A 23,863-nucleotide genomic window follows, 5' to 3' on the forward strand; every position below is an offset into this window, starting at 1 on the left:
TTGTGGCCTCCCTTCCTTCTCCCGAGTGCTTGAGAAATGGGGAAGGGAGCGGGGTGACCAGGGAGAGCAGAGGCGAAGTTGAAGAAACAAGGGGAAAGGAAGGAAAATTGAAGAGGAGACGGCGGGGAGGGAGGCCTCTCTTTTCTGGGACCGCGGACGGAGTTGGTGCGTTTTGGCCACCCCTCCACTGCTGGAAATGAGCAGACTGATTCTGAAGAGACTCCGAATTCGCCCCAATTCACAAGGCGGGCAGAACGAGTTTGGGGAAAAAAGCGTTTGGAGGGTCCTTGTGAAGTTGGCTCGTTCGAGTGTCAGGAGCTGCCTCATTTCTTGCAGCTAAACACCTGGCAAGCCTCGCAGCTGTTCAGCTTCTTAAAATGAGTGAAAAGCTCCGAAAGAATCTCAAATTGTATTGACTGTGACTGGCGCAATTTACAGATCACCTGGTGACGGTGTATATTATTCACGGGGAAATCTGCATGCACAGGTCTCAATCGCTAGAGCGTCATCCTTTGCATGCACCGTTTTTAGGATTGGGCTTCTTATGAACCCCATTCCTGGGTCACTGGCTACAGCTCATTCACCCATCGCCTTACCAAACAATACCCCCGCCCCACTCCTAGTGCCCGCTACTCCCCAACTCCCCCCCTCCACCACCACACACAGGCCCTGACCTGGCATAGAAATGGAAAGCTTAATTTTTTTCATTGTTTTGTACATTTTCGTGGCTATAGTGGAAATTGGAGTTGAACTGTAATCTTAACTCACATTTCTAAAGCTCTTCGCCGTTTACGAAGTACTTGTAGCTCAGTTGGTAAAGAATCTGCCTACAGTGCGGGATACCTGCATTCGATTCCGGGGTTGGGAAGATCCCCTGGAGAAGGAAATGGCAGCCCACTCCAGTATTCTTGCCTGGAGAATCCCATGGACTGTAGCCTGCCAGGCTCCTCTGTCCATGGGGTCGCAAGAGTCCTACACGACTTAAGGACTAAACCATCAGTGTAAGGAGATATTGTTATTTCTGGTTTACAGTTGAGAATTCTGTGCTTGAGGCCATTTAATAGACCTGCTTTAAGCCCTACAGCTAATAAGTGAAAAACAAAATCTAGAGTTCCCTGGTGGTCCAGTGGTTTCTATTCCTTTCTTTCACTCTCAAGGGCCCAGGTTAGTTACCTGGTTAGGGAACTAGGATCCCACAAGCCATGTGGGTGGCCAAAAAACAATTGTATTAAAAAAGATTGAAAGAAAAAAAGTCTAAAGGTTCGTTTTCTGGTTGTGAAGCTAGCACCTTTTTATGGGGTGTTGTATGTGCATGGAGCACCTGTTGACCTCCTCTGAAGAAAAATAGTATGTAAAATCACAACCAGAAGAGATCTACCAAGAAGCTAGTGACATTCAAATTTAGGGAGCCCTCACTTGCATATAGGGGTTCCAGGGCACTGTGGTCATAAAATTGCAAAAGTAAAATGCTTTTATACTTTTTTTTTTAAGGGTGTATTCTTGCTCCACACAACTTGGATGCACCTGTGATTATAGGCACCTCTGTTTTCAGTAGAGGTGGATTTGATCATCTTTTTAACATAGTAATTGCGTGTGATTGGTGTAAAATTTAGACCATTGGAAGAGTTTTGTGTTATAATTGAGACTGTCACACCACCTGCAATTGTATCTAAACTTCACTTGCCTAGATATAGGCATCATTGTTTAATTTTTAATTTAACCTAATGTTGAAATGTAAATTTATTCATTCAAACTCTTATGGTCCTAGATGTTTTGTATCAACAGTGTTTAATATAAATATAATGTGAGCCAATGTACTTTAAAATATTTAGTAGCCACATTAAAATGTTTTTAAAGAAACAGGTAAGGTTACCTTTCATAATATATTTTGTTTTACCCAGTATATCCAAAATATTATCATTTCAACATGGAATCAGTATGAAAAATTATCAGTAAAGATAGTTTGCCTTCTTTCCTGTATTGTCTTTGTTGTTTTTTAATATAAATTTATTTATTTTAATTGGAGGCTAATTACTGTATTGGTTTTGCCATACATTGACATGAATCCACCACGAGGGTACACGTGTTCCCCATTCTGAACCCCCTCTCCTCTCCCTCCCCATATCATCCCTCTGGGTCATCCCAGTGCACCAACCCCAAGCATCCTGTATCATGCATCAAACCTGGACTGGTGATTTGTTTCACATATGATAATATACATGTTTCAATGCCATTCCCCCAAATCATCCCATCCTCGCCCTCTCCCACAGAGTCCAAAAGACTGTTCTATACATCTGTGTCTCTTTTGCTGTCTCGCATGCCGGGTTATCGTTACCATCTTTCTAAATTCCATATATATGCGTTAGTATATTGTATTGGTGTTTTTCTTTCTGGCTTACTTCACTCTGTATAATAGGCTCCAGTTTCATCCACCTCATTAGAACTGATTCAAATGTATTCTTTTTAATGGCTGAGTAATACTCCATTGTGTATATGTACCACAGCTTTCCTATCCATTCATCTGCTAATGGACATCTAGGTTGCTTCCATGTCTTGGCTATTATAAACAGTGCTGTGATGAACATTGGGGTACACGTTGTCTCTTTCAATTCTGTTTTCCGCAGTGTGTATGCCCAGCAGTGGGATTGCTGGGTCATATGGCAATTCTAGTTCCAGTTTTTTTAAGGAATCTCCACACTGTTCTCCATAGTGGCTGTACTAGTCTGCATTCCCACCAACAGTGTAAGAGGGTTCCCTTTTCTCCACACCCTCTCCAGCATTTATTGCTTGTAGACTTTTGGATCACAGCCATTCTGACTGGCGTGAAGTGGTGCCTCATTGTGGTCTTGATTTGCATTTCTCTGATAATGAGTGATGTTGAGCATCTTTTCATGCGTTTGTTAGCCAACCATATGTCTTCTTTGGAGAAATATCTGTTTAGTTCTTTGGCCCATTTTTTGATTGGGTCGTTTGTTTTTCTAGAATTGAGCTTCAGGAGTTGCTTGTATATTTTTGAGATTAGTTGTTTGTCAGTTACTTCATTTGCTATTATTTTCTCCCATTCTGAAGGCTGTCTTTTCACCTTGCTTATAGTTTCCTTTGTTGTGCAGAAGCTTTTAATTTTAATTAGGTCCCATTTGTTTATTTTTGCTTTTATTTCCAATATTCTGGGAGGTGGGTCATAGAGGATCCTGCTGTGATTTATGTCGGAGAGTGTTTTGCCTATGCTCTCCTCTAGAAGTTTTATAGTATCTAGTCTTACATTTAGATCTTTAATTCATTTTGAGTTTATTTTTGTGTATGGTGTTAGAAAGTGTTCTAGTTTCATTCTTTTACAAGTGGTTGATCAGTTTTCCCAGCACCACTTGTTAAAGAGATTGTCTTTTCTCCATTGTATATTCTTGCCTCCTTTGTCAAAGATAAGGTGTCCATAGGTGTATGGATTTATCTCTGGGCTTTCTATTTTGTTCCATTGATCTATATTTCTGTCTTTGTGCCAGTACCATACTGTCTTGATGACTGTGGCTTTGCAGAAGAGCCTGAAGTCAGGCAGGTTGATTCCTCCAGTTACATTCTTCTTTCTCAAGATTGCTTTGGCTATTCGAGGTTTCCTATATTTCTATACACATTGTGAAATTTATTCGTTCTAGCTCTGTGAAAAATACCATTGGTAGCTTGATAGGGATTGCATCGAATCTATAGATTGCTTTGGGTAATATACTCATTTTCACTATATTGATTCTTCTGATCCATGAACACAGTATATTTCTCCATCTATTAGTGTCCTCTGATTCCCTTCACCAGTGAGTGTTTTATAGTTTTCTATATATAGGTCTTTTGTTTCTTTAGGTAGATATATTCCTAAGTATTTTCGTTGCAGTGGTGAATGGAATTGTTTCCCTTAATTTCTCTTTCTATTTTCTCATTATTAGTGTATAGGAATGCAAGGGATTCTGTGTGTTGATTTTATATTCAACTTCAACTTTACTATATTCATTGATTAGCTCTAGTAATCTTCTGGTGGAGTCTTTAGGGTTTTCTATGTAGAGGATCATGTCATCTGCAAACAGTGAGAGTTTTACTTCTTTTCCAATTTGTATTCCTTTTATTTCTTTTTGTGCTCTGATTGCTGTGGCCAAAACTATGTTGAATAGTAGTGGTGAAAGTGGGCACCCTTGTCTTATTCCTGACTTTAGGGGAAATGCTTTCAGTTTTTCACCATTGAGAATAATGTTTGCTGTGGGTTTGTCATATATAGCTGTATTGTCTTTGAAATCATATAGTCGTGTGTGGTTTATAGCACATCTAAATTTAGACTACCTGTATTTCAAGTCCTCAATAAAATTCCAAGTACACATGTGGTTTGTGGCTTCTATATCAGATGTGCTCAGTGGTATTTGACCCTTTGGAACTTAAAGGACTCGAACCGTCTCCAGGCTCCTCTGTCCTGGGTTTCTCCAGGCAAGAATACCTGAGAGGGCTGCTATTTCCTCCTGGGGATCTTCCCGACCCAGGGATCGAACCTCGGTTTCCTGCATTGCAGGCAGATTCTTTACCACTGAGCCACCTGGGAAGCCCTCCATAGTGTATACACAGTTCTTTGTTGTCTAAGTGAAAAGAATGATTTTTCAGTTGAAAAAGTATCCACCCAATAGCCAAATTAAACACTTAATGATAAAGTGTATCTAATGGAGAAAGGAGAAAAAATAAATTTGAAGGAGGTATAGATATTTTGTACTTCTGTCATGGTTAAGGTTTTTTAATAGCAACTTTATTAAATTTAATCTCCCCAAATCCATGCTATTAATAATTAACTAAATTCCCTGATAGCTCAGTTGATAAAGAATCCACCTGCAATGCAGGAGACCTGGGTTCAATTCTTGGGTGGGGAAGATCCGCTGGAGAAAGGATAGGCTACCCGCTCCAGTATTCTGGCCTGGAGAATCCCCATGGACTGTAGTCCATGGAGCTGCAAAGAGTCGGACACGACTGAGTGACTTTTACAAATTCAAGTTTAAATTTTTTAAATTTTTAATAGTTATAAAACACTAAATCATAAATTTTTATAAAATTAACATTTAGAAACATTCAAAAGCAAAAAAGTTTTATAGTAAATGCCCCTGTGTATGTTGAGGTCTGTACTTGACCAGGCAGATTATGGTTATTTGGTTGGTTGGTTGGTTAATTGGTCATTTTATTTGTTACATTGTTGACTTCTTTGAGGTAAGCTCTAGCATAAGCCTTCACCATCCTGAATCCTGCTGTTTTCATTATTATGTTTTGACATCTTTTCTGACCAACTCTTAATTGAATGTTTTAAAATATAAAAATTGTGTTGTGCTTTTTTAGCGTGTTTTCTCACTACTAGAAAAGACTTGGCTTGGCACACCAATACAGTTTACCTGGCAGAAAACATCAGGAAACTATCTTGCAGTAACAGGGTAAGATAACAGTGATTGTTAGTAAATCATCCTGACTCCACATGGTTGTATGCCCACCAAACCACACCATCTGTTCAGTAGAAATTCTTGAATGACGGTTGCATGGTGAGATAAGTAATATATTAATTTCCATTAATATCACAATTCATAGAACATTTTCCCTAGTGATAACTTTTTACATACAAATTATGAAACTATCATGAGAAAATATAGAAATCACTTGAATGTATAAGAAAACTCTTTACATATCTTTTTGTTCTAATTGGTTTTAGAGCTGATCATATTGTGAAAATCTTTGATCGCCATGGTCAAAAAAGAAGTGAAATCAACTTATCTGGGTAAGTGCAGAGGTAGATCAAAAACTTTTTCAAACTTTGTGGCCTAAAAGATAAAAAAGCACTGTCTTAAAACTTATAATCAAGTAGAATTTTGTAACATATGTCTAACCTGTATCTCTTCTTTTGCTTTCTCCATTTCCAAAGAGATTTAGTTTTATATACCATAAGCAGTTAATGAAATAGATATATAGCATATGAATTAGGAGTTTAATACATTCATTGACAGATAAGCTTTAAGGCAGAATTGTAAATGAGTCTATGTGAAAGAATTCTTATTTAATTATAAACAAGCCTTAGTGTATATATTTCAGATAAGCCCTTACTGATGTAGTATTTCCTCTCTAATATAAACTGGAAAATAGTTACTTTCCACACTTTTTTTATCCTTTTTAAGGAAGTCATTCTAGATTACAGTAAGCATAACATAAGCATTTTTAATAATTCAGTGTGATCATTACCTGTATTAGTTATCTTACCCGTAGTCTTAGTGATTATGATGATGTTTGCGTAAGACCTAAGTGGTCTTAAGCTGCCAGGCTTTTTAAATTCACATCAGCCTTCTGTAGTTTATCAGCCACCATCTTTGCAAATTAAGTGGCTCTTCATATCTCACACCCACCTAATGCCACCATTTTAGCATTTCCTATTGCTCTCTTAATTGTTGCTTCTGGTTTCTATATTCTGGGGAACAGAGGGCAAGCTAGTTATAATTATGTTTTTTTTTTAATTTATTTTTAATTGGAGGATAATTGCTTTACAATATTGTGCCTTGTGTTATCTTTATCTAGTAATTAATTTTCTCTTTTCCATTATTTCAACATAACTTACACTTTAAACTGAAGTATCTAACAAATTTTCTTAAATATGATTTCATAGTGGAAAAAGCTGTTCTTTTTATCTTGTTACACATGAAAATAGCTTGCTCTTTACATGAAGTAATATATTAAGAGGGTGGGACTTGAAATATACCAAGAAAATGTAGAGAGGGTAGCTTAATTTAACAGTTGAAAAGAAAAAATAGGATTTTTCTAAGCAAGTGATTTTCTTATCTTTGGCCTTCAAAATGTATTTTTCATGTATAATTATGTTTAAAATAAAGTGAAAGGCACTTAGTCAAAAACTTCTTTGATTGTTGTATGAGCTTTATTGCATAATCTCTGCAACATCACTTTTGGTTATGCAATGTCCTTATTTTTTTGCTTCTGAGCTCTTTTGCTGTATTCAACACAGCTGAATTAGACTGACAAAAGATCACCAGATAGACAAAATGCTATTATATGTTGTCTTTAATGATTTTATTAAGAATTTGAAAACCTCCCTCTTCCATACCTCTCAAAATCTGTGAAAATACTATAGAAAATATAAGATCCCAAAACATATTTTAACAGTTTGAAGAATAAAATAACTGAAGTGACTCCCAGATCTCTTAAATGGAAAGCTGAGTATTGCTTCAGGGGCCCTCAAAGTCTGAGATCTGAGCTGGAGCTGATGTAATAATAATAGGAATAAAGTGCACAGTAAATGTAATGCGCTGGAATTATCCAGAATCCATCTCCCCAACCCTGAGTCCATGGAAAAATTGTCTTCCACAAAAGGCCAAAAAGGTTGGGGACCACTGGGCTGGTGCCCAAAAACAGTCTCCAAATGAAAAACAGAATCAGAAGGAAGAAAAGGTTAATCTCCAGGGAAGTTCTTAAATTATAATAAACATTTGGAGTAATTTTAAACAGTAAGAAACTTATTAAATAGAGCATTTCCTATTTATAACTATTTTGTTACCTTAAATTACTCTTCTTATCCTATTCAATATTAAGATATGAAATGAAAATAACTTTTCTTACTATGTATTCAGAATTCAGTCTTTCTTACTGTTTGCAATCCTACATCTAACCAACCTTGCTCTGTTTAATACACAGCTTGTCTAGATATTTCACTTATCAGTACCTTCTTTTTCCCTCTGTGCATCTGAAACAACCTTTCAAAAGTTGATCACACAAATTTCCTTTTGATTGCAGACATGATTCCTTTCTAGAATATTTTACCAAAAGAGCCCAGCTCTTTACAGGTGTCAAGAAAATCTATTAACCTATTAGATATAATTGTATTTAATATAGTATGTGAAAATGATATTTAAAATAGAATTCAAAATGTTTCCATCCTCTCAACAACAACAAAATTGGTGTTAGTGTTATCCAGGCAGTGAATGTGGAGTTCTGTTTCTTACTTTAGAAAGTTTATGATTTTAAAAATAGATTGAATAGACTTGCTATAGGCAAAAATCACAAATGGTTGAGTGTTTAAATTTCTTTCCCCTACTTAAAAAAAAAAAAAAGTGTAGTGATTGTTTTGTTCTCTTTTTGAAAAAAGTAACTGTGTTGCTATGGATTGGGACAAGAATGGAGATATTCTAGCAGTGATTGCTGAGAAATCCAGTTGCATTTATCTATGGGATGCCAACACGAACAAAACCAGTCAGTTAGAGAGTGGCTTGAGGTAAGGATAACTTTTTTTATGTTTTAAATCTTCACTTAGAAATACTATCTGCAGCTTTGATGCTAAAAAGGTCTTAATACATTCATTATAAATATGCCCTGATGAGTTATTTTCTTATAAAAGGGAAAAATTCATTTCTTTTAAAATTGCTATATATAATCCTATTAATTTTGCCCATTTAATTAGAATACAGTATCATTCTAAAGTATAAAGAGCTTCTTAAAAAGTTGCTTTCAATGGAATAGACTAAAAAGTCCAAAGAAGAGAGAAAAGATTTATGGGAAAATCTGGAAATAGGATGACTACAGGCATGACTGGATCTAGGGGTTGTAATGATGCAGTCTAGACATCTCACAGCTCTTTCTTTCTCTGTATTGACTTCTAAGTCATACTCTCTCTCTTTTTTAATTCTGTTGAAGTATAGTTGATTTATAACGTTGCATAAATTTCTGCTGTGCAGTAAAGTGATTCAGTTATACATATATGTACTTTCTTTTTCATATTCTTTTTCATTGTGGTTTATCACATGATATTGAATATTGTTCCCTGTGCTATACAATAGGTCCAAGTCATTTATCCATCCTATATATATTTAGACTCTTTTGATGGCTACTGGCAGGTATCAGCTTCTACCATTCTTCACAGCAAGTTATGCCAGAGAAAAGGGCATGCCGCTATTACATCACCAGTATCCTCTCAGTTCTTTAAAAGGTCTTTGAATAGGGTAGGCAGGGCCACAGCGTTGATAATCCTACCCATGAAGATTGGGGTAAGGGTGGGGCAGTTCACAAGTGGAAGAAATCCTGGGCAGACAGAATAAATTACAGATCTCTGCTAAAATAGAAGCTGTTTGCCATATGGAAAAGAAAAACTTGTCAGTATTTACAACTGAAACTGCAATTTTGACCTTGAACAAGTTGCTTAACCTCTGCTTAAGCCTCAGTTTCTTCGTATATGTAAAATGAGTCTAGTAATAATATCTGCCTCATAGCATCATGTGGCCTAGAAGTGCAGGAAGAGATCACACATCTACCATAAGATTAGACTTTACTTTTCCAACTTAGTTATCAAGGAATAACAGAGCAGGTCAAAACATCCCCCTAGTGCAGGTTCCCTTGACCCTCCAAAATGACACACGAGAAATGCATCCACAGGCAATAGTGTCTGACCAACATCAAGTCTTACTAGATTTGAGAACCTCCACTTCTTGCTCTGTCCTTTTACACTTCCATACGTCACTTTTCAGAAGGATTTTGTACAGTCTGTGCTTCCATTCAAGAAAGTGAAAGTGTTAATTGCTCAGTTGTATCCAACTCTTTGTGACCGCATGGGCTGTAGCCCGTCAGGCTCATCTGTTCATGCAATTTTCCAGTGCCGGGAGCCAGAGAGAGGAATTCCACCCGTGACAAGGTCATGCGGCAGAGCTCTGATGGCAAGGATAATCAGACCTCAGGTTTTCCCCCTGGAATTTCCTGAGCATCCACCCCCCAAAAAATAAGAATCTGCCTGCTTTTCCACTCTTCTAATATTCTCTGGAAAAAGTCAAATCAGGGCTTTAGTCTTCTGCATTTGAAAGGGATGTTTCAGTTAAAACCCCTCTGATAGCTCTCTAGCTTGCTTAACAGGTTCCCCCGGACCTCTTACAGTTTGTGAATTGCTTATAGCCCCCTAACCGTGAGAGGCACAGAGCTTAAAGCATCTTAAGATACAGAGCCTTTTCTAAGAGCTAAAAATCATATCGGTGACGGGTTTTCACTGTTGACTCAATGATTGCCACCAGGCCTCCATATTCGTTATCTTTTAGGCACCTGGGAGGATGTTAATCAATGTAAATGGGATATGGAAAAAGATATATAGTAGTTTTGATGTTAGCAACACTAGACTTTTGAGTTAATTACTTTTCTTTGTTATATATCACTGCACTCCTCTTGTATCCTTGCTGTGTAAGAATGTAACTTTATTTAGTGCTTTCTGAGAGTGGCACCAGACTTTGGGAAGATCAACACAAATAAGTCTGCTGGTTGACAAACCCTTATCAGAAAAAAGGCTGTAAAATGTTAATTGGCCTTTTTGGCCAGAAGATGATGTAAATCACCTAAGACTTGTATATACAATTAGGTATGCAGAGAGAAAAGCCTGGTTTTGATAAGAGTCTGGGCTGCTAACGCTGCATAACTTTGTGTTACCCATTGATCTCCATGTTTTATCAAAAGTATAAAAGGCCTTCTGAACAATAGAGGAGGGGGCCAGTCGCTGGACTGGTTTCCCCCATGTCTCCTCTCTAATTTCTGGCTGAATTCCCATCTGGGGCATGGAGGCTCACCATGTCTACTTACTTGTCCTGGCTTTTAAGATCCATGCGAGGGGGAGCCCAAGGCAGGGCACCCCCTGATATTCAAGAGAACGCCAGTGGCCTAACGTAGATGGTGCAAGCTCCTTGTCTGGAACTTTATTGGCTTCCCATGTAAACCAAGTTATTCAGCCTTCTTTCTCCACTTAATTTTCCTACTACACTATTTCTTCCTAATCTAATCTTATGTTTCTATATTAATAAATAAGTTCTCCTCGCCCACGCCGTCCCCGATTCGAATTCCCTGGATCCACCAGGGCTGGACCCCGGCACTCCAGGCAAGGATACTGGATTGGGTTGCCATTCCTCCTCCCGGGGATCTTCCAACCCGGGTCTCTCACATTGCAGGTGGATCCTTTACCATCTGAGCCACCAGGGAAGCCCAAACCTCCTTCTGAGATACCCTTAATAGTGACAGAGCTGGAAAATCTATATCCTTTTTCAAATCATGAATTCCCAATAATTTTTTCAGTTTATTGTATCACATTTTTAGACTTGTTAAAAGCTTAAGATGTTATCCATTAAGATTTTTATGCCAATTAGAGTTATAACAATAATTAGTAGACAGATTAATAACTATCTTATCAGTCATCTCCTGAAATTTGAGATTCCATCATGACTGAGTTGAAGCCTTTTATTAATTATACATTTGTATTTTAGGTCTCACTGACTTAAGATCATTTTATAGTGTCTCAAAATGCCTTTACCACTTACTCTTTGTCCTAAATCATTAAAATTGTAATTTTATACTTCAGCTTCTAAGTGGGTATTACAGTTATTCATGAAATTCATGAAGCACTTTTTAAAAGGACTGCTTAGGAGGTTGTGGTTGTAAATTGTTTAGTAATTTATATCTTAATGTTACAGGGATCAATTGTCTTTCCTTCTTTGGTCAAAATTTGGAAGTTTCCTGGCCGTTGGAACTGTTAAAGGAAATTTGCTAATTTATAATCATCAGACATCTCGAAAGATTCCTGTCATTGGTAGGTTACAGCTGGAAACACTGCTAAATATTTGGGATGCTTTAACATAAATGTAAATTTTATCACCTCAGGTTTCCCTGATATTGCAGGGGAAATTTTGTAGTTTAAAATTGACTTCCCTTGTCAAGCCATACCTCTGTCTAACTAGAAGATCCATCTTCACTACCTACTAAGAACTTCCCAGGTTACATAGAACAAGTTGCAGTAAGGTGAGTGATCCCATGCCTCTGGACACCAGTACATTAATAGCATGATTTCCATCTGTCCCTTTCTCACCCAGATTATGCCTCTGGTATGGAGTAGCTCATGTGCCTATCAACACGTTAGTAGATGGGCTAAAACATTTGGCGACTTCTTGGACAGAGTATATCCATATTCCTAATTCTGACCCCTCACTCTCTCCAATCACTAATTTAATCTGGGAGTGAACTAGGAGTTATTTTTACCTCAGGCTATATGACTGGAGGGTATGTGTATTTATTCCTCCTTTGACCTTCTTGATTCAGCCTCTTTGATTCCCCCAGCCTCTGAGCACTTAGCATCTGACTACCTGAAGGAAATAGCATTGATTTTTTTCAATTGTTGTAACATCATGCTGGTGAGGGGTGAAATGGGTAGGCTTAATTACATACAAGTGGCCAGTATAATCTACTGCTAATGGAAGAGTTAAATGCTGGAGACAATAGTGCCCACAGAATACTTGAGAAAGTGCTTTTCAGTTAAAGACACTTATTCATTTCAAATTATTTTCACATATATGTATATCTTTCATATGGGTATTTTTAGCACTCTAGCTGTAGTTACATCATTGATCCATTTGAAAAATTGAACTAAAAAATCAGCTTTCACCATGTAAATTAATTTGACTTCAGTAGGCATTTTCTGTATCCCACTTCATTTATAGGCATGTCCTACCAGTTAACTTACAGTCCTTAGATAGCTTGACACTTGAGGTAATAAGAAAATAATCATGTCAAAACATGATTATTTTGTGTCATTATTTGTTCATATGTACATGATTTTATATGTGATCTTTGTATTTAATATGAATATTGATTCTAATTCAGTCTAATTTATTAACTGTGTAAAATAGACCTGAAAATATTCAGGTTAATTGTACATTTTAGGCCCTTTCACTGCCTCTTTCAGAGTTTGTTGTGATTTGTAGGTGTGCTTTTTTTTTTTTCCTCTGAAATAATTTACTTTTCTAAAACCAAGGCGTTTCACTTCCAGAAGCAGCTGCACAAATGCACAATCAGCAGGTGGTTTTTACAGTAACTAAATATCTGTTCCCTTGTTACATCTTGCTCTGATTTCTTTCCTTGAACTGGGTTAGATACAGGCAATCCTCACTTTGCATGATTCTAATATGCATGAATTTCATTGACCACAGTTTACTTAATATTGCCAGTTTCCCAATAACATGATTCACATTTCAGTAACTGTGGTATATTCCTGTAAGTGGATATTAATTAAATGAGTCAATACCTGCCCAGAACACTGTTAAGTAAGCACACGAAAATGTTAACTGTTATCACTGATGTTAAGACTAACCTGAGTTCTGAGCACTGGAAGAAAAGGAGAGATTTTCTTCTCTCCTGAGTGTAGGATGAAGTTTGTCCTTGGCATCTTTTCACCTCTCTTAATGTACTCCTTTATCCCTTCTAATACCTATTACTTTGGACACCCCAGTTCCATTGTACTACCTAAATCTCTTAATCTATGATCAGCAAAATTTCCTATATCCCAGTCTCTTCTCTGAATGTTCCCTTCATTTTTGTGCTCTGATCTCCTGGTTTGAAATATTACCTCTGTAGTCCTATGTTTGTCTCTTCCAGACTCTAGACTCATTCAAGCAATTGCTTACTCAAGAGCTCCAGTGAAATTTCTAGTAAATACTTCAGATTTGATATCACCAAACCATGCAGCTGTTCCCTCTCATCATTGATATCTTTTCATCCTCTTAGATGTTTAAGCCAAATCTTACTGTTATCCTGACTCTTATCTTCCTCATACCCTCTATACCAAATGTGCCAGAAAATCTTACAGGATCTACCTCCAAATATGTCCAGAATCAACTGGTCTCATCACCTCTACCAGTACCACCACCACCATGGTGTGGAGCTCAGACATCTTCTACCTGCATCTCTGCAATCTCTTAACTGGTCTCCCTGCCCAACTCTTGCCCTGCTATAATAATATTCTCAACTCAGAAGCCTGAGTGAGCCTTCTGCTCAGAACTCTCCAATGGCTCTTCATGTCACCCAAGATCAAAGTCAGAATCCTTACAATGGCTAGCCAAGCCCTCTATGACCTGGACCTTGAAAACTGTGATTTCATCTCTTAGTTACCTTTGTTTACTTTCTGGCCTCCCGTCACACTGTTCTCCTAGCTGAGCCTCTAACACACTGGACACACTCTTGCTTCAGGGTCTACTGACTTAACAACTATTTATTTAGAGCCTGCTTTCTGCAGAGATACTGTATTAGGTTCAATAAGGGGTACAAGGAATAAAATAAGCATGATCTCTGTCTCAATAACAGCTAAAATAGCTAACACTTATATAGCATTTCCTGTATGGCTGGCACTCTAAGGGCTTTAGCTCATTTGATCCCCAACCCTGAGAGATAGCTTCTACTATTATCCCCAGTTTTTGGACAGTGTGACTAAGGAATAGAAAGGTTAACTTACCCAAGGTTTTGTGATAAGTAGTGGAACCACTTACTCAAAATAGGCAGCCTGCCTCCAGAAACTGTGTACTTAATTAACCTTGAGACTCTTGAGTATTTCTCTATTCTAGGACCTTTAACGAATACCTGGTGTCAAGTCACATGATTTCCACCCCAAAATGTAGTTTTTGCACTGACTAGATTGCTCAATTAAAAAGCATTGTGACTTAGTGGCTCTCTAATATCCTTCACTAGCTAAATGACTCAGTTCTTAACATAAGTCTCACTAAAGTGCATTCATATTTGTACCTCAATATTGTTACGAATCACTGTATGTCTTTTAGTTATATACAAATAATCAAAATTGTGATGTTTTGAATTGGCTTATGCCAAGGGTCTCCCATATCATAAAGCAGACTATAATAAAGATAACTTCAGTGCTTTGAGATTTACTTCTTTTGAGACATTACTGTGATAGGTCTTGTTATATGGTTAAACAAACAAACTTGTCGAGGGATGGGATATGTTTTTATGTTAGGACCTATGCTCATATTCACATAAAAAGCTGGAAAATAGGATTGCCCTTATATACAGTTATCTTGATTTAAAACTTGTTATAAACTGTTTTAAATAAGGCTGCTTAGACACTAAACTGCTTTGAGATTTTAAATTCCTTGTTTGTTTAATTTCCATAGTATATTATCTAAACTTTGAGATTACTATCACAGATTTTGTAAAAAATTTTTTTTTGAGAAAAAATTATGTACAAAAATCATCTCTTTTGCAGGAAAACATACTAAGAGAATCACATGTGGATGTTGGAATGCAGAAAACATGCTTGCTTTAGGTGGTGAAGATAAAATGATTACAGTTAGTAATCAGGAAGGTGACACAATAAGACAGGTAATACAGTAACATCTCTTTGACTTGCTGTGTTCAGATTTTCCTCCAAAATAAAGTTTGTCTATCAAACTGACCTATAAAATTTTAAAATCTCTATGAGAGATGTTTACAATAACTTCATATTCTAAACATCAAGTTTTTTCTTTTTATGTACTAGGACATTTTTCTTTTAATACAAATACTTTGTCCAAATTTCCTCCTTTGTACACTTCCCATTGGCTAGTGTTAGCTTGGATTATCAGCTCTGTGGTTATAATCAACCATTATATTTGTGAATATCTCTTATTTTATATGGGTATTTACAATGTAAATCTTAACCACTGGACTCAGTCAGATCTGCGTGATTCTAAAACCCACTCCTTTAGCTGATATGTTAAATTGGTTCCAAACTAATCCTAATTAAATTTAATTTTAGGATTAAATTTTACTGCTGTTCAAATTTCCCATGATTAAGGGAATTTGTATTACCCATAGCCATATAATCCTACCAGTGGCAAAATTTCAATTCAGATGACTTGGCTTATGGTTTATTTAGTATTTCTAGAGTAATAGTGACTGACACATTCTTTGAATACTGCTAGTTTTACATTAATAGGTCCTACGTTAGCTATTTATTGCTGCATAACAAATTACCCCTGAAACTTAGCAGTTTAAAATAACAGATGCTGCTTTGCCATTTTTGTGGGTGAGTAGTCCAGACACAGCTAAGCTGAGTGCTTCTGCCTCAGGGTCTCTTACGAGGCTGCAGTCATTTTAGCAGTCTGGACTGCAGTCTTATCTGAAGTCTTGACTGGGGACAGGTCTATTTCCAAGCTCATGCAGTTGTTGAAATGCAGGCTGTTAGGCTCAGGGCTTAGCTCCTCTCACTATTGACTGGAAGCCTGCCTCATTTTATAGCCACATGTATCTATCCGTAGCATATCTCACAACAAAGCCACTGGCAAGAGAATGAGAATAGTCATTCAAGACTTAAGCCATAACCTCTTAATAAATAACCTGATCTCAGAATTATTTTTGCCATATTCTGTTCTCTAGAAGTGAATCACTAGGCTCAGCACATACTCAAGGTCTGGGTGGCAATCTCACTAAGGCATAAAAACCAGGAGGCGAGGACCATTGTGGACCATCTTAGAGGCTGCCTGCCATAGGCCCCCTTCTCTCGGGAAGAGAAAACTAATCATGATAAAACACATGTAGCCTTATATGATTGTCAAATGTGTGATATAGCCTACAAACCCTGTAGCATTTGTGAGATAGAGGAGATAAATGAATGTTGGATTGTGAATTTTTAAGAGAGAAGATCTGAATCAGTCAAGGGCGTAGATAAACTATTGTGACAGAGACCCCAAATGACAAGGACTCTAAGAATATAGTAGTTCGGGTGGCTTTTTCCTCTTTCATTTTATCATACAACAGAGGTAAGCAGGTCATCTGTGTATCTCTGCTTCTCCAGGTTGTGTAAAGTCCCCCTTCTCTCCTTCCCCACCCTTCCTTCCATCTTAATGTTTTGCCATTTATTAGGGTGTTTTGCCCTCATTAGCACCACATCTGCATTTCAGCCCCAGGGAAAGGAAAAAGAGAAGTGGAGTGCAAGAAATTATAAGCTACCTGATCTGGGAGATGCAGTCATTACTGCCATTCATATCACATGAACCTAGTCATATAGTCAAACCTAAGTGCTGGCATGGAAGCTGCAAATTTACTCTGCCTAGGTGACCATGTACACTGCTAAAACTTGTTATAGAGGATATTGGAAGACTTTTATCAATTGCTGTCATTCACTCCAAGCAGAACAGAACAAAGATAAGAGGAAAAACTTACTATGGCTTGTTCAAGACTGAAAATTTGGGCTTTGAGAATTTGCAGAAGTCTGAAGAAGAAAGTTGGTTCTTATATCTGGAAAGCTTTGAAACTGAGGTAGAAGTAACTCAGTCATATTGAGCAGACCACAGCGTGATTCCAGTGATTCTTAAGGCATTGCTGTAAAAATAGTTTCTAGAAACCTTGTAATTTTCATCAATCTGTATTGGTATCCTTTAGAATTCGAATACTACAGGCCCTGCTCTTGTGTCCATACCAGACATCATCAGTAGATACTGGCATTTTTTTCTTCACTGAATCAAGACATGACCTTAGAATACTATTCCACATATAACATCCCAGGAAGCCTCTACCACTGAGCTGTTATTTACATACAAGATAACTGTCTCCCATTTTTAATCCCAAGAATTATGCTTCCAGAATATGACATACTGAAGTTGTAATTTAGTAAACAAAGCATACATTATAAGTATTGCTTCATCTGGTATTTTCTCCGAATTGCTTATACTTGGCTATTCTGCAAAGCACTCCATCGTTACTCCTGTGGATTTATTTTTTATTTATCCTGCTTGTCTTGCTTCCTAAATCTGAAGATTGCTGTCATTCATCAGTTCTGAAAAATCCTTAGTCATTGTTTATTTGAAATTTGCCTCTTGCCCTTGCTCTTCTCTTTCTGCAGCAACTGTTAGACATATGTTTGACCATCTGATGTCTCTTAATCTCTCTTTCATAGTTTCTTTTTGTCACTCTGTGCAATCTTCAGGATAATTTCCACAAATCAGTTCACTTATTCTTCAAATACGTCTAATCTTCTATCCCATCAGTCTTTCCCATTTTAATGACCCTAATTTTTATTGGTGGAAAGTACTTTGTAGTTCTTTTTTAAAACCTGCTTGGACTTTTAAAGAAAGTGTTGTCTTTTCTTCTATTTATGAGTCTTTTTATGTTTGTAATCATTTTTAAAGTATTTTATGACCTTTTTCTGATAATTCTGTTCTTTTTAGATCTGCTGACCCTTGCTCTTGGTACATTGCTTGTGAATTTTCTCATTTTGAATTGGGAGCTCATCTACTATAGGAAGTTGTTTGCAGCCTTGGAAGAGGCTTTAGATTTGTTTTTGCTGAACACTGCAGGGAGTTTCTAGACCACTCAGAGTATAACTTTGGACCTTAGACCACAATGAGTATAGGAGGGAAACTGATTGAAAAGCTCGAGTCAAATGGGTTCATTATCATCTCTCTTTATCAGCCAGATATCTGCAGTATCAGTTCCTGTACTCACTTTGCTTTTCAGTTTGATCTTTGCTTATGGGCCACAGAAATCTTCCTTACCTTCTTTTAGGCTTATCTTAGCCATTTAATAAGATACATGTTCAGTTTCATCCTGAATTTCTAGAACTTTGTAGCAGTGGGATTTTCAGGTTATTCAGTCCAGCGTATTCAGAAATGAAAGCAAGTTCCCTGTTTTGTTAATGGAATTTGCATGTGGGGTTTATTCATGGTGATACTGTGTTCATCTCCACAGATACCAGTGAGATCAGAGCCTAGTGACATGCAGTTTTCCATGATGAAGTCTAATGACCGAACCTCTGCTGCTGAAAACAAAGTAAGTGTTCTAAATCCAGGCCCAAATTATTTTGGTAATTTTGTAGGATATACTGTCTCCTTTTCTGGGATGGTTCAGAATCTCCATTAAAAAAATTATGGTACATCACTTATTAAACCAACATAGACCCCAGTTTCGCAGGCCTAAATGTTGTTTCTGCTGCCACCTAACATCAAAACTATTGAAGATAGCATCCTGTGGCTCTGTTGTTGCTCTCCGTATGGTAGCAAAAACAGTGGGGGCGCCTTGAAAAACAAGAGTATTGATTTCTATATCTTTTAAATTTTTTCATTCTTATCAGATATGGGGACCAGAATGCCAGAAATTACTAGTTTTATTTTTTAGCACCTTAGATTTATTTTCCCTGCCACATTTTAACATTCTGAAGTCCAGATGGTTTTCATAATCAACCAGAATATATTTAATGAAGTAATGTTTTTCTTTATTTCTTAAAAAGATGTTATATTGATAATGACTCATAACCGATAGCATCTTCAAAGCAAGGAAATATACCAAAGTGTTTCTGTTTATATATATATATATATATATCCATTACCCTTAGTGAGCCCAAATTGGTAATGTACTCTTCTGTCTCAATACAGTTACACTCTCAGCTGAGAATTACAGTTTAGTATTGGCCTGTGAGTAACAGGCATACTAGTCTAGCCACATTGACCAGTGCCTTGCGGTGATGCAAAAAGTGATGATATAAAAAGCTGAGCTAGATTATCCACACAGGTGTGGACAGGTAATCCCACGTGGTTCAGAATCAAAATCAGATGGTCTTAGGGTAGAAGAGTTGCTATACTCTGAATGTGAGTTTAATTCCAATGGAACTGTGTCAGACTTACCTTCTTGTACTGCACGGTACTCTTATTAGAGGTACAGAGAATTTTAAAAAGTTATTCCATTGAACTATTTTAGTATACTTCCAGGGGTATATTAGGTATGTGTAAACCCAAGGATCCTTCCCAGACTACATTTTAGGAAAATGGTACAAATGTTTTGAGTTAGTCATGTTGTTTCCTTATTAATTTATAACATTTAACACTAAATTTGGCTCAGTTGTTTTTCTAAGTTAGGTTTATGCTATTTGAATTTGCTTATTAGTCTTTTCATGAAGTACTGAATGTTCCTCTCATAATTCCTATTTTTGGCAGATAAGTGTAGTGATTGGCAAGAAAACTTTGTTTCTTTTTAATCTGAATGAACCAGATAACCCAGTTGAGATGGAGTTTCAGCAACACTATGGCAACATTGTCTGCTACAGTTGGTATGTACAGAAGCACAATACACAAAGTTTTTCCTTACTAATTATAATGTGTTTCTTTTTTGTCTGTAGGGTTTTCACTCCTCTGTGTGACATTTTCTGGATTGCAGTCTGAGACTTCACGTGTGAAACTACCTAGCATGTTATCTGGCAAATAGGCCCTTGATAAATGATATTCTCTATTTCCTTAATGTTAAGGTATTTTTTTATAACTGTATTGCAAATGACAGTTAATCTTCCTTTTACTGTATTACTGCCTTTGTTGCTGTAGGTATGGTGATGGCTACATCATGATTGGTTTTTCTCGTGGAAATTTTGTGGTCATTTCCACTCATATTCGAGAGATCGGTCAAGAGATATTTCAGGCTCATGACCATAAAGACAGTCTAACCAGTATTGCAGTATCACAGACCCTTAACAAAGCTGCTACGTGTGGTGATAACTGGTAAGTTATATTCACGTATTCCTAGGAAAGCTTATTTAAGGAATAGTCAAGAGATTCAACAAGATGTTGTTAACTAATGTTAATCTATCCACCATACTTGCACTATTAGAACATGTTTGCAGTTGAAAATTTATAAGATACCTTTACCTTTGCCTTGAACACTCAGGGTAAAACCTAAAATACTAAATGTGTACCGGATACAAAACCTAAAATGGAGTATACTTTAAAATCAGTCATAAAAATAAAATGGGCCCTTCTGGGTAACAGGGAGTAAGTACCCTTGACCCTGTCTCTCTCACCAAATACAGCCATAAAACCTGAAGAGAACTCATGAAACAGCTATGTAAGGATTCTGAAAAGTAAATAGTAGCAGGCAGATTGGAGAAGAAAGGCTGCATTTGAAGTACCACTGAGCCAGCGGCGAGTCTCCTGTGTGTCTTCTGGTCTCAGCCAGGACTCAAGGCAGCCTGAGACCTGGACATAAGCACCGGAGCCGAGACAGACAGAGCTCTGAAAGAAGCCCTTTAGTTCTGGCTCAACTTTCAGTAAAGAGAACTCCTAACACTCAGACTAAGTTGGGGAGATCCCTCAATTTTCTCTTGTTTCCCCTCTTCTTTCTTCTTCCATGCCCTAGCCATCAAGCAGTCCACCATGGCAGTGACAGCAAGGACCCACAGGCACCTGAAACCCTGAAGGAAGCTAACCTTCCTCTCCAGTTGGGAGAGCTGTGGTCCCAAGAAGATGGGGCATACCCCCGCTGTTTATTTTTCTCTCTGTCCTTTCACTGCTTGGCTGCCGGTGCAGTTGTAGGAAGACCAAAGCAGAATAACTAGAGCCCAGCTTTTGTGCTGGAATACCAACAAGGGGAAGTCCAGGTATATTCTGATATACCTGGGAGGTCCTAGAGAAGGAGGAACTCTGGAAAGTAATCCTACAAAGATACTTATGAAGTCCCAGGTTCATCTCTGAGCTTTGTGTGTGTATCATATCCTACATGCCTGACAAAGACTTTGAGAACTGAACTAAGGGATAGACCATAGCCCAGGTCCTGTACTGGCCACTGAGTGGACCACACAAGGACATACCTGAATACCACTGCAAAGGGTTTGGAAGTGGAACAGACATTGAAATCATAGCCCACAGAAGGCTGGTCAAAATGTGTGGCCCGAACCCAACTGGGCCAGTTGCCTCCTTAAAAAAAAAATTTAACTTCCGTGGGATTTAAACAAGACAGAGTCTCATAACATAATTGTCAAACTGTCCAGAATATAACCCCAATTTGCTTGACACATGAAGAGTCAGGAAAATTTTGACTCACTTGAGAAAAGACAATCAAAGGACCCCAGTGCTGAGGTGATGCATGTAGCAGCTATTATAAAAATGTTCCAAAAGGTAACAGCATTCTCAAAACAGACTGAAACATAACCCCCGGGCGGGGGGCCGGGGGCGGGGGGAATGGAACCTATAAAGAAGAACCAAATGGCAATTCTAGAACTGAAAAAATAAAATTAATACAGTGTATGTAATATTAGAATAGAAATCACAGTAAAGTAAAAGAGTTGGTGAACTTAAAGATAGATCAATAGAAATACCCATTCTGAACACAGAGGAAAAGATTTTTTTAAAAAGCCTCAGGGACCTTGAAACTACCGAAATGTCTAACATTTGTGTCATTAAAATTTCAAAAATAAAGTTTGGAAGCATCTCACGTTTGACAAAAGACAACCTATATATTATACAAGCTCAGCAAATCCCCAAAAGGATAAATCCAAAGAAATCTAGGCCCAGACTCATCATGGTTAAACTGCTAAAAACTAAAGGCAAAGAAAAGGTTTGAAAGAGAACATTTTGCTCAGCCAGAGAACATTTTGAATGACAGCAGATTTCTCACCATAAACCGTAGTGACCAGGAGGAAACTCATAACACTCTTAAATTGCTGAAAGAAATGAATCGTCAACCAAACTTCCATCTATATCCAGTAAAAATAGCAATCAGTAATGAAGGTGAAATAAACATTCTCAGATGAAGGAAAATGAAGAGAATTTACTGCCAGTGGGCCTCCTCTAAAAGAACTACTGAAGGGGGTTCTTCAGCTAGAAGATAGCAGATGACAGAATGAAACTTGGAACGTCAAAAATAAAAGGAAGGCAACAGAAACGGAAAATAACAGTAGATAAAGTGAAGGTGTTGGTCACAAAGGCTACTGGTGAAATCACATCAGGAACTTATATTTGCTTATGACTGTGGGCTGCTATGAAGAGGGCATGCATGTGCATAAAGGGACTAGTGTTCATTTGAGATCACTGCAGGCCCCTTGGCCAAACAAAATAGATGCCAGGGCAGCTATCTCCTGGTGTAACTTAGTTAAACTCTCAACAGACTTGGATAACACTGTAAACCAACTAGGCCTAGCAGACATCTACAGAACACGCCGCCCAACAACAACAGAGCACACACTTTTTCCAGACACCCGTCGAGCATTCACCAGTGTAGACCATCTCCTGGAGCGTGAAACAAACCTCAACAAATTGAAATCATACAAAATGTGGTAAGCCATCATGTAATCACACTTGAAATCGGTAACAACAGGAAATTCTCTGTGTACTTAGAAATTAGCCTACTTCCAAACAATTCATGGGCCAAAGAGTAAATCTAAAAGTAAACTAGAAAATACATAGAACTGAGTGAAAATGGAAATGTACCTTTGTTGTTCAGTCACTCAGTAGTGTCCGACTCTTTGTGACCCCACGCGTGCCAGGCTTCCCTATTCTTCACCATCTCCCAGAGCTTGCTCAAACTCATATCCGTTGAGTTGGTGATGCCATCCAACCATCTCATTCTCTGTTGTCCCCTTCTGCTCCTGTCTTCAGTCTTCAATAGATGTACATAGCAATATCTATTTCAGGCAGCTAAAACAGTGCTGAGAAGAAAATTTATAGTACTAAATTGATATAGAGGAAAGAGAAAAGACATCTAATCAATTATCTAAGTTCCTATCTCAAAAAACTAGAAAGAGCAAAACAAGCCCAGAGCAGAAGGAAGAAAGTAACAAAGAGCAGAAATTGAAAACAGGGAAAAAATTTAAAAGCTAGGGGTTTGGGGGGAAAATTGATAAATCTCTAGCAAGGATGACAAAAATAGAATACAGTTCACCAATATCATGAGTGAAATAGAAGTATCACTACAGATCTGAAAACCACTAACAAAGCAATACTGCAAACAACTTTATACTCAGAAATGTGATAACTTAGAACATAGGAAGCAACTCAGTCGAGGGTACATTTTTATGTGCCTACTGGCTATCTGTATGTTGTCTTTGGAAAAATGTCTGTTAAAGTCTTCTGCTCATTTTTCACTTGGGTTGTTTGGTTTTTTTGTTGAGCTGTATGAGCTGTTTATATATTTTCACTTTTATTTCTATTGCCTTGCTAGACTGACCTAAGAAAACATCGATATGATTTATGTCAGAGAATGTTTTGCCGATGTTCCTTTCTAAGAGTTTTATACTCTCTTGTCTTAGATTTGTCTTTAAGCCATTCTGAGT

The 23,863-nt window shown here is 37.5% G+C and overlaps 1 protein-coding gene across 4 annotated transcripts in view; it reads left to right on the top strand.

Annotated features, from left to right (window-relative positions):
* The window catches only part of WDR19 (WD repeat domain 19), a 95,269-nt gene that overhangs the window by 159 nt on the left and 71,247 nt on the right, over positions 1 to 23,863 (top strand). For all 4 annotated transcript variants that reach the window (XM_040238032.1, XM_040238030.1, XM_040238029.1 and 1 more), the window contains exons 2-9: positions 5,350 to 5,441; positions 5,714 to 5,779; positions 8,147 to 8,272; positions 11,490 to 11,605; positions 15,062 to 15,177; positions 18,523 to 18,603; positions 19,764 to 19,876; positions 20,145 to 20,318. In XM_040238032.1, coding sequence (XP_040093966.1) covers positions 5,350 to 5,441; positions 5,714 to 5,779; positions 8,147 to 8,272; positions 11,490 to 11,605; positions 15,062 to 15,177; positions 18,523 to 18,603; positions 19,764 to 19,876; positions 20,145 to 20,318 — 884 coding nt within the window. The remainder of the gene's footprint in view (positions 1 to 5,349; positions 5,442 to 5,713; positions 5,780 to 8,146; positions 8,273 to 11,489; positions 11,606 to 15,061; positions 15,178 to 18,522; positions 18,604 to 19,763; positions 19,877 to 20,144; positions 20,319 to 23,863) is intronic.

The sequence above is a fragment of the Oryx dammah genome, unplaced genomic scaffold (assembly GCF_014754425.2).
Source record: "Oryx dammah isolate SB20612 unplaced genomic scaffold, SCBI_Odam_1.1 HiC_scaffold_3, whole genome shotgun sequence".
Lineage (NCBI taxonomy): Eukaryota > Metazoa > Chordata > Mammalia > Artiodactyla > Bovidae > Oryx > Oryx dammah.